Here is an 11,106-nt window from a genome sequence, read left to right as displayed (position 1 = left end):
AAAAACGAGAAGGCAAGAAAAGTTAGAAAACGTACATGAATCGAATAAAAATGCTTTAGTTGATCCCAGTTGATGAAAATAGGATTGAGCTATGTTGTGCTGTACAATATGAACAGTGTTTTCAATAATGTTACTGTTTCCGGTGATGTTGTTCGTGACTAGAGCACAATATTTTCCACTACTGTTTTTGATAAACCTGAGAGAGTTTCAGTGAGCGTTTTTGCGTTGGGCGTGGCAACCCCCCCTGTGCCAGGATGCCAGCGAGATACGTCATGTAAGGTGCGCTCAATTATAATAAACATTTCTACACAATGGCGGATCATAAATCCATATCCATACAACTGGTAAAATCACTTTTCTTCTTGTTTTACACCTTTCTATAAAACCACTTTGAGTTTTTGTTTTTTATATTTTCAATTAATGTTCTTCGCTATGCGAATTTTTCAGTTTTCTGTAAATACTGATGTGGCGAATATTGGCGCAACAATGAAAACTCTAAGTGCACAAGAGCAACGCAGGTTGGTAAGATTGGTCATTGCTACAAGAAATGTTAAGGATAAAATGCAGGAAAAATAGTTCATTTATGAACTGTATTGTATAATTATACTGCCAACTGATATAAATCCAGCATACTCTCCAGATGAGTGAGTTAAAATATTAAGTTGTGAAATAATTATACTTTCTTCGAAAAAATTTTTCATTCTCCTTTGACCTTTCTTTCTTTTTCTAGAATTCAACATGCTAAACTTCATGCAAAACACAAGGGGCATGAGACCATGCATTTAGAGATGATCTTGATTTTACTAACAACTTTGGTTGTTGCTCAGATATTGCTTGTTCAATGGAAGAAGCGTCATTTCAAGTCTTACCAGGTATGTTGAACATTGGGTGGGGTTGTGGGAAGGGGGTGCAGCGTACCCCCCACCTGGCAAAATGTCCTGTGTAAGGTCCTGCAGTATTGTTACTGACTAGTGCAAACTATTGCACCATGTGCTATATTATTACATATTGTTTTACTCTAAATTATGAAAGTTTAGTGTATTGACCTTTCAAACATTTTTCTGTATGTATGGGATCATTTTAGGTTATGGCATTAAATTCCTCGCTAAAAAAAGAACTAATTACTAGAATATGTTCTGGCAACTTTTGGCCCGACAATTTGATAAACCACAAATATTTTTGTGCAACAACATGGCTGCTTCAAACTGAAGCAACATGAGCATCTATTCACTCACAGCTCACAAAGTTAAATATTTTTTTAGATGGTCACATTATGTGGTGTCTGGCTTATTCCACTGTATTTTAATATTCGCTTGAAGTGGTTTAGAATGCTTATTATTTGGAGTATTTTTTCAATAATGACTGCTTATATTGTATTCAAAGCTACAAGGCAACCTTTACAACCAACTACACCAAGGTATAAAGATTTTTGTGTTTATCTTGCTTGCTTGAATAAAGAGAAGGTGATATCTGAGAGCACCAAATAATTTAGCCACAATAGATATATAAACAGGAGGAAACTTCTATATCAAAAAAAAGCCCCCAGATTAAGCTTCAATTCTTTGATTTTGATTGAAAATCACAGCCAGTACGGGTACCATCATTTGCCTGGTGTCCTGGCTTCAAAATACTTCTTGTTTTCACAGTGGTTTAATTACATTATTCTCTTGGTTTTCCCTAGATTGGTGTACAAGTGGTTTTATTTCATTCATAAAGGAACAACCGCGTTAAGTTTGATTGGTTATTTTATAATAATGTTAACTTTATTTGGAGTGTCAATGATGTTTACTATTCATCCAGATACTGCTGGTGAAGTTGGTTTACTAGTTTTATTTTATGGATTATATTTTGGTGTTTTGGGTAGAGACTTTGCAGAAATATGTGCAGATAAAATGGCATCGAAATTAGGGGTGAGTTGTTTAATTGTTGCATTCATGTTTATGCTGGCATTGATTTGCATATCAAAGGTTAAATTTGAAACTCAAATTGAACATAAGCAATGTTTTCTATTCAACACAATTATAACAGTATTGTATTAAAGTGTTAATATATTTTAATCTAGTATTCAAAGGTTGGTGGATTACCAAATCGAAATCTAAATCCTGATGTTTGTGCTGTATGTGGTCAGGGAATTAATCCTGCTTCTGATGAAGATTCAGCAGAAAAAACCTGTCGACTTTCTTGTGATCACATGTATCCTTTCACTCTGCTCCAAGATTCATACTTTAAATCACTGTGTTGCCAGATGGTGCATATATATCATCAATTGCTTTTAAAAAATATAAAATGAAATATTAATGAAGTATTTATGAATGATTTTCGATCATCAACAGTGTTATTAACTTGATTTTGACACAGATTTCATGAATTCTGTATTCGTGGTTGGTGTATCGTTGGTAAGAAACAAACATGTCCTTACTGTAAAGAAAAGGTTGATCTCAAGAGAATGTTTCCAAATCCGTATCCTTTTGTAATTTACAAAATTGTGGCAGATATACCCCGTGATAGGCTTTTAACCATGAAGTTTCCCTAACCTCGTTCTCAAAGCCTCCTCCTGATCTGTTGTAAAGGCTCTGTTACATGGTGCAATTTTTCCTGCAACTTGCAATGCAATTTTACTTTTGAGACGTGTATATTTGGAGACAACAAAACTTTTGTGTTTAGTACAGTTCATGCACTTTTCTGCTGGAAGACTCACTAATTTACAAGTTGCAAGTGAAATTGCACCGTGTAACATGGCCTTAAATTTCATAGATACAACTCAATAAATGAAATTAGGATCTCTCAGACTAAGTCAGATATCCCTCATAAGTTGCACATAAAAACGATTATAGAGTGGGGGCAAGGGTTTTGACACAGCTACAGGAAATATAACAAGAACATCAACGACTGAAGCAAGGTTAAACAGGGTTGATTTCTCTCTTTTTCCCACACCTGCACTTCACTTGACTGCATGGGTAATTTGAATCGCCTAGATAGGAAGCTGAAAATTTTCATTGCTACTTTAAAACTACCTTCACTGGCCACCAGGTTGCAGACCTTAACACACAATTCAGTTGGGAGAAACCTCATATATTGTTTGGTCAATTACTGGACTGGCTCCGTTATCTTGTTGTATGGCAACCAATTATAATTCTTGTTGTTCAAGTCATCGTCTGGAGTCTTGGATTAGAGTGACGTCCAGACAACAATAGTAGGTGGAAAATAAAATGCGTACATTTCCAGTATTTTTACCTTCAAACGATTACCGAAGGCGAAGAGATGGCTGTATGTAATTTTTAAGCACACACGACTGGAAAGGATTATAAAAAACTCCTGACGTTTTAAAATACAAAGAAGAAAATAAACTGCTTTCATTCTGCTTTTCAGAAAACGTCCATTCACGTTTTCTGTCAAGCAATCATGAATTAAAATATGATGAAACCAAACAACACTTTAAATTATTATATATCAAATAAACATTTATCCACTAAATTATTGAAAAAATATGTGCCCAATATTTTGATCACAAAGATAGGCGGTATATAGCTAGATAGATAGTATTTTATTATGATGATCTCATGCAAGCAAATTGCCAATTTATCAGTCATTCATGCAGTGATGAATTAATTTTAACACAATAAAATTTGTGATTCTAAATAACATTAAAACTGCACAAAACACGACAGAGTAATATAGATTTAGTTTCGTGGTAATGCTTTCAAAGTTTAATAACTATCATTTAGTAAGTATTCACCCATGTCGGGTCTTTAGGTTAGAAGATATTCTTCGGATTTTTTTTCTTGAAAGAAATAAGTGCTGAATATACTAATTCAGTTATATCAGTTTTAAATCTACTACTGCGTTTCTTATTGTTAACAGCAAACGCATAAAAACGCAGTTGTAGGAAACGGGTAAAACATTTTCACCATACTGGAGATAAAGACAGAGACCACGGAACTTCCCTCTTTCCAAGTTTTTAACTCGATGGCGATGACTCGATGCGGGCTTTTACAACTTTTTGAATGTTTTAAAATAAAAATAAAAATATACAATCTTGTACAAGTTGTGACGACGAAAACATTGTTTTACAGACTGCTGCGTGCTAGAAACGTTCGACAAGACCCGATCACCCGAGGTGGTGTTTTCATGGGCCAATTCTTCACGTTTCTCACAAAATTATTCACAGGATGAAAAGAGAATAAAACACATGCATGCATTACGAATGACGTTTCTACGATATACACGTTTGCAATTGTTTTAATCGACATTCATGTGCACTATCATATCATCTTGGACGTGGATGTAAAGTGTAGTTACAAAACATGTACTGCAGAGGGGGTTAAGAACCCCACGTCTTGACTAAATAATACACACACACACACTTTTAGTTTTATTGATAAATATATTATGCTCTATTACTTGAAAATATCCTAAAAAATTGACGTTTTTACTAAATCACATTTATGTCTTTTTAATTATAGTATTGTTGATTTAGTATAGGAACATCTAATGCATAAAATTATTAATTTGCAGCACAATAACAACGAAAGCTAGCTAGGTTGGTTGATATGCTTGCATGTTAACACTTAAATATTTTCATACCAACGTTGCCTTCGTAATTAAAATGGTGAGAATCAGAATTAACATCATTGAAATCAGGCAATGGAGTTCCAGCAAATGTATTGTTCTTACAACTTTTTGTAAAAAATTTTCTAATGCCAGGTATTTCATCAAACACGCACACTGGTCTTTTACCACCACTATTTTTAAACCACTATTCACAAATGACAAATGAATGCATGCTTCAAATATGAATATGGTCTAAGAAAAGTAGGATAAGCAATGATTTCCAATGGAGGCTTTACGTGGCGTTCAGCGTCTTGTTCGGTTTCTTTGCTATTTTCTTAAAACAACTTTTACAAACTGGAACTTTATTTTCCGAGTAATGTCCTGGAAGAGATGTCTGATAGTCGATGCATCTGCGACAAAACACTTCACCGCAGTTCCAACAATGATACTAAATTAAAAAAGGGGAAAATGCATGAAAAACGTGCAGTCCTTTTATTCCATCTTTATTTTACAGCCTTTCGGAACGTTTGTAAAGACGAATATCGGTCAAGTTGAAAAAATATTGCATTTCTTTTAAATCTTTCGTGTGGAGTTAAATTGCCACGAGGGAAGTTTGCGCTCCGCAGCAAACTTCATCAAACTTCAAGCACTCTATCTCCAGCACTCCATACAGCTGATGCTACGCGATATTAATTACATTGTAATTCGTTCATATGCACCATGCTACGGTAATGCGCCAGCTGGGAGATACGTAAAGGGGTAATATAAACCCTTTCCCAACGCTAAGTGTAAACTATAATATCGAAAATATATATTCCGATTGTTAGACGAAGCAAGATACATATATTGATGGAGAATTACCTTCCTGGTTAACGTGTCTATCGGTGAAGCACAGGAACATTGGGTTACTCCACGAAATGAACGCCAGTCTAATGACAGACGCGGGTTATCGCTAACTAAGTCATTTAATGATATTCCCTGTCGTCTTAACTCTTTTTGAACTATGGAACTGAGACATTTGTTTTCTGTTGATGTTGATGTTGATTCCTCGTTTTTCGTATCTTTTGAAACTTCAACTTCATCTGAATTTTTCTCGGGGCCATTATGTAGATCACTGTCATTACCTCCTTCTTCAAGAATGATTTTCATTAATTCAATTCTCTGAAAAATGAAAAACAGAGGCAGTCTATCATTCTGTTGACTGGAATCATCAAAATGCATATAATGAAGTTACTAAAAGATTTCAATTCCAGTATCAACTTTCCATATCAAGCCTATGCATATGAAAATCCTCATCCAATTTTACAGATATTTCATTCAGTAAACAATCAGTCACCTTGGTTAGTAAAGAGATATGATCTTGGATAGAATCATTTTGATCTACTAAACTTGTGATGGCATCGGTCACAGTTTCTCGTGAATGCATACTATTCTCGTGACGATTATACATTGCCCTCCAAAATCTATCATTTTGAAAACAATATTTCTATATTAGTATTCAAAAGACTAGAGTAAAGTTCTACAGCTATACCATAGATTGTACAAAGTTTACATATTTTATACAGTATACAATGAAACTCGATCTGTAGTTACATCTTTCTTTCCTAAGTTGTAAAATGTCTGACATCTTACATTCCTCGTTTTGATAGCACTAAATGCATAAAATTACATATTTATGTGCACATGACCTGATGTATTGAGGAGAAGTCCTCGGTCTCAGAAATTGTGTTTTCGTTTCGTTAAACAAAGGATTAACAAAATCATTCACATTTTGCCACATGTAGCCCCACAAGGAATACGTTTTCTCCGATAAACTAAAACATAACAAAACAAAGCAAAACAGAATTAAATAACCGCAGAAAAATCTTGGAAATTCGAGCTGTGCTTGGGGATATCATAGAAAGTGAAAACTTGATTTATACGAAAATTGACTGAACCAAATTTAACTGATTCAGCTTGCATTGTGAGTTGTGGATACAGAGCTAACACAGCGCTAATTACATAAGTATTGATTATTTCAAATCTTCGTTCAAGCAACTTTCTACTAGAAAGCTTCTAGTAACAATACATTTATTTCGATAGCAACATTTGGGAATTGACAATTTTGAAATCTGGTACAATCTGTTATATTGAGAACTAAGACAAGCAAACCTCAAATCGCGTCTTTCTTTCTCACAGTTTCCAAGGAACGTCCCGAACTAGAAACGAGTCAAGTGAAATTTGAAAAGAAATATGGTTGAATGATCTTGTAGTTCATTATAATCGTCAACGGTTGATATGTTTGTCGTTTGAAACCAGCTTGTTCAAAAGACATTTATAATAATTTTAGGCGCGTACCTGACATGAATGAACGTGATCATGAATAGTAAGCAAAAATCTTTCGTTAAATTGAAAAGCAAATGGAAATTGTTGTTGCAATTGCCAGACTCCATCTAAGAATTGTGTGAATACAGGCGACACTTCCTTCCCGTCACTTCGTAGAAAACCACATCTGAAAGAAAGAAAACGTCCGGATCCAGGCTGTTCGTGTATTTAGGATTTATTAAACGTGGAATTATTAGCAAAACGGGGGAAGGAGAGGATACTGTTCCACATCTCCAAACTGGTCTTGCATACATTGCTACTGCTGGAGTACTCTATAGCTAAGTTAGGAATTTGTCTGAAACTGAAAGTTTACCTGTCAACGAACTTGTGCCCAAATGACAGCCATTCTTTTTCAATAAGAACCTAAGTAATATTTATCAGTTATATTTACTTTGACGTTGCAAAATGAAGTAATTAACAAAAAATAAAAAATTCAACCGTTTAGTAATAGAAATTCCGTGACACCTGTAAACCATGGATGGTCCTAAAGAAAGGATCTAGTAATATACTGGCAATGGAGCAGGTCTGTGCAGTTCTGTCCCAACCATCACTGCAATGAACCAATACGCTTTTTCTCTCGTCATTAACAGCCTAAAATACAGTTCAATTATAACCAATATTCACCATTACCATCGAAACAAAATCCCCAATCAAATAAATAGCTCAGCCAACTTTCGAAATGTTTTGAATCGTTTCACTAATAAACATTTCAAATAATCTCAGAATTCCAGTTTTGGAGCAGTGACGTGACACACCTTAGCAATAAAGTATGACGTATCCAGAACGCACTTTATATGTTTTAACCAACTACTATTGTCGATACTATCTAAGAAAGTATCTCCACTTTGTCTCTCACCACACGCTGAAAAGAAGAAAGGTTTTGAGAGGATTTAAATGGGGATATGTCATTAATCGTTATTTCTTCAATACAAACTTTACAACTTACCGTAAACTAACTTTTGAAGGCTCTGTCGCATCACATGGATATTTTCAATCCCTAGAAATTGAAACTCTACATTCTCGTAAAATTCTGTATTTTCGTATCCTTTTCCAGCAGCTCTATTAGCCATGGCGTTTATCTGCAAAGAATTTTAAACTCAAGTTTGTATTTCAATAACACATTATGCTTGATGAGGTGATGTTCATGTTAATATTTATAGAAATATCTTCAGATCATGCACAGCGTCAGCCTGACATAGCGGGGTATATTTTCACTTGCCTGGGTATATTTTCATTTCCGCATCATTGTTAAACAGTGAAGTAAAATCATGGACAATGAATATGTGTGAATAATGTGTTGAATAAATAGATATCTATTGCCATAATGCTTTGCAAGTATTTAAAGGATTGCAATAACGTAATTATATTAAAGTGCCTATATCACTCGTGGAATCTTTATGCATTTGAAAAGAATGTAAAAAGTTAGTTAATATATTAAAAAAAGTTTTTTGATTTAGTGCAATAATTTTGAAGATGCTAGCCTTTAAACTACCTGCAGTTCCTGAGTCCCAGGCTCCTGTAAACAATGGGCAGTTTCAAATTAAATAGCCGTGTTTAAGCCCAGGAGGTTGGGACTCAGGAACCGCAGCTACTTTAGAGGCTTGTATTTTCAAAATTATTGCACTAAATAAAAAACGTTTTTTAATATATCAACTAACTTTTTACGTTCTTTTCAAATGCATAAAGATCCCACGAGTGATATAGGCACTTTAAAAACTGGGTCTGTTGCATTGGAAACTAAGATAATTCGTGATGAAGATAAAAATTGGTAGAATACTGTACATCCACAGTTATCTATCAGTCACACCTTTGGTCTTGTATCAACAATATATAATTGTTTTGCATTTTTGTTTGACTTAAGAATAGCATTAACCATTTGTTCATCATCCAAAGAACGAGCATTCAATCCTGATAAAGGCTGACTCGAGCGACAAATGGCTGCCTAATTCAAATGTACAATTTTATAAAGTTAAAACAAGGCATTAATACTGTATATTAACTTGCTGTACTGGTGTTTTAAAGCATATAGGCTATTACTTAATATAATAGCCTCAAGGCATCTGTGCCACATATTTCCAAGTTACTAATATAATTCCCTCTTGCAGCCTTTATGTTTGTAAACACAATATGATGGCTTTCAATATTGACAAATGCCTTTGAACAAGAATTAACACACCTTTGTAGTTTTATGATAGTAAGAGAGAGTAGGAAGACGATTTCTACTGCGGAACATGGCACTTCCTATTGCCGTTTCTTTGCTGGCTGATGCAGGCAAAAATAAAATTCTTGGATATGTATCGCACAGCTAGAAAATAAAGAATATGAACAGGTGATGGTTTCACATGGGAATTATGTTATACATTAGCAATAAATGCAGTTTTTACCTTAAATTCTTCATTAAGATCTGATGCTTGCCAAGTGTCAGCAGAAATTCCCATTCTACTAAATTCCAATCTTGCATCATATAACACCCATCCAGCTGAACTACTAATTTTGTCATCCATTGGGTTGTATGAAAATGCATAGAGTTGCTCAAGTTTATCTAAAACAAAGTACATAAGAAAATTTTGAAAATATTGAAAAAAAAGTAATGAAAATGATTTCATTATGCAGTAGACAATGAGAATGTTTAATCTGGACACAAGATACCTGGTGTAGAAAGTTCCAAGAGGGTTGAATATACATCTTGACACTCCCGTTCCCTGGGAATGACGAAGGTCACAGTCAGGAAATTCTTGCAGGAGATACGTAAAGGTGAACCAACAGTAGAGAGAGGTAACTTCTCAACCACTTGAATGTGATGATGAATTATCTGCAAGAGTACATAAATACTTTTACTCTCATTACCTTTAGGTACTCAGAAAATATAACCAACTGGATGTTTAGACCCAATTTTTAGTCACCATGGTAAAGCCAGTAGAGTAAATTTGCTAGAGATTTGCAATGAATTCATAGTACAATAGTTTGAATACTAACCCATCTTTCACGTTTTCCAGCTGGGTCAACAAAAATAAGATGTGTTGCTGTTACATATAATGTACCACTTGTAGCTTTTTGATTCTGATGCCGATCGATAAGGCGAACATTTTCCACCTGAGAAAAGAAAATTTTTATCCTTGCCAAATACAGAACTTATATTTATGTATTCTATGGCCATTTTAAAATCAATATTTCACAGTGGATGAATATTAGTGTAAAAACAATGGATACTTCATAAGCTTGGTTTTTAAACGCATTTTTGCATTTTATTAATGCATTTTTTTAATGTAATTTGGTTATGTATGTGATACATGGTTATTATATTGTACAATCTTTGACAATGTATATAGCATATTGGAAGTGGAGCCTTTGGATTTTGCCTGTTCCACTGTTATGTTGTAGTTTAGTTATCTTGTAATAGCTTATTTTATTGTACCAGTTGTTTAAAACTAGAGAATATTCTAGAATGGTGACTGAATATTTCCTAGCTGCTGATAATAAGAACACTACCAGATTACTTTAAAAGTTTATCAAAAGCGTCATGCATACAAGAAAACCATTAGACAATCCTAGAAATGTTAATGTCAATCCTTGAACCCTCCCCTATCTTTATGGTGTACATGGTACTGTTGGTACACGTATGTACCATATGAAATTTGAAAATACATGAGCTAAAGAGTAATCTCAGTATGAATCTTGGAATTTTATAATAAAATGGCGTGAAGAGTGAAGTCTGAAGTATTATTGTACAATCATATGTCTCTAACAATATCTTAGTATAGGAACTATAAATTATAACAATCATCATCATATCATATGTATGTCACTATCTTGATCATAAGTCACAAGAAAATTTCATGTAAATATTTTTCAAATAATGAAAACCGTTTCTTTAAAAAATGAATAAGTGGTATTATAAATATATATTTATTAAATATCTATATTAACAAAATATCTAAATAACCTGGGTAGTTTTTATGGAATCCATGCTTGAAGTTCCTCAAAAGCATTCTTTAGTTTAGTAATCCATGATTATTATAATGAAATAAATCCATAATACAAAATAAATTTTAGCTGAAAATGCGAAGAAAGTGAAAAATTTTACAAAAATTTCGCCATATTGATGTTATTTCGTAATTTCGAAGGAATTCTTGTAACTCGTGTTGAATAATAATCGCGTGGCACTAGTTCACTCTGTATGTATTATCTACT

The 11,106-nt window shown here is 33.8% G+C and overlaps 2 protein-coding genes across 3 annotated transcripts; one reads left to right on the top strand and one right to left on the bottom strand.

Moving 5' to 3' along the window:
* Positions 1–248: 248 nt before the first annotated feature.
* Positions 249–6,953, top strand: LOC114535695 (RING finger protein 121-like). 2 transcript variants are annotated; one of them, XM_028557001.1, is made up of 9 exons: positions 249–344; positions 448–518; positions 731–872; positions 1,263–1,417; positions 1,682–1,910; positions 2,063–2,193; positions 2,359–2,460; positions 3,057–3,193; positions 6,730–6,953. In XM_028557001.1, the coding sequence occupies exons 1-8, from the start codon at positions 312–314 to the stop codon at positions 3,175–3,177; spliced, it is 984 nt and encodes a 327-aa protein (XP_028412802.1). In that variant the 5' UTR covers positions 249–311; the 3' UTR covers positions 3,178–3,193; positions 6,730–6,953. The 2 variants fall into 2 exon arrangements, with proteins under 2 accessions (XP_028412802.1, XP_028412801.1); XM_028557000.1 differs by lacking the exon at positions 6,730–6,953 and having other exon boundaries at positions 250–344; positions 3,057–3,610.
* On the bottom strand, positions 4,396–11,067 carry LOC114535691 (myotubularin-related protein 8-like). The gene is made up of 16 exons (XM_028556989.1): positions 10,859–11,067; positions 9,892–10,008; positions 9,565–9,727; positions 9,300–9,457; positions 9,092–9,220; positions 8,723–8,857; positions 7,862–7,994; positions 7,671–7,777; positions 7,381–7,506; positions 7,229–7,278; positions 6,889–7,042; positions 6,703–6,749; positions 6,240–6,365; positions 5,888–6,014; positions 5,413–5,712; positions 4,396–4,999 (listed from the first exon to the last, which is right to left on the bottom strand). Exons 1-16 carry the CDS (start codon positions 10,880–10,882, stop codon positions 4,844–4,846), a joined length of 2,052 nt encoding a protein of 683 aa, XP_028412790.1. The 5' UTR covers positions 10,883–11,067; the 3' UTR covers positions 4,396–4,843.
* Between the last annotated feature and the right edge of the window lie 39 nt (positions 11,068–11,106).

Source organism: Dendronephthya gigantea, unplaced genomic scaffold, assembly GCF_004324835.1.
Source record: "Dendronephthya gigantea isolate DGI-Jeju-01 unplaced genomic scaffold, DenGig_1.0 000122F, whole genome shotgun sequence".
In the NCBI taxonomy this organism is placed as follows: domain Eukaryota; kingdom Metazoa; phylum Cnidaria; class Anthozoa; order Malacalcyonacea; family Nephtheidae; genus Dendronephthya; species Dendronephthya gigantea.
This window is presented reverse-complemented; position numbering and strand designations above follow the sequence as displayed.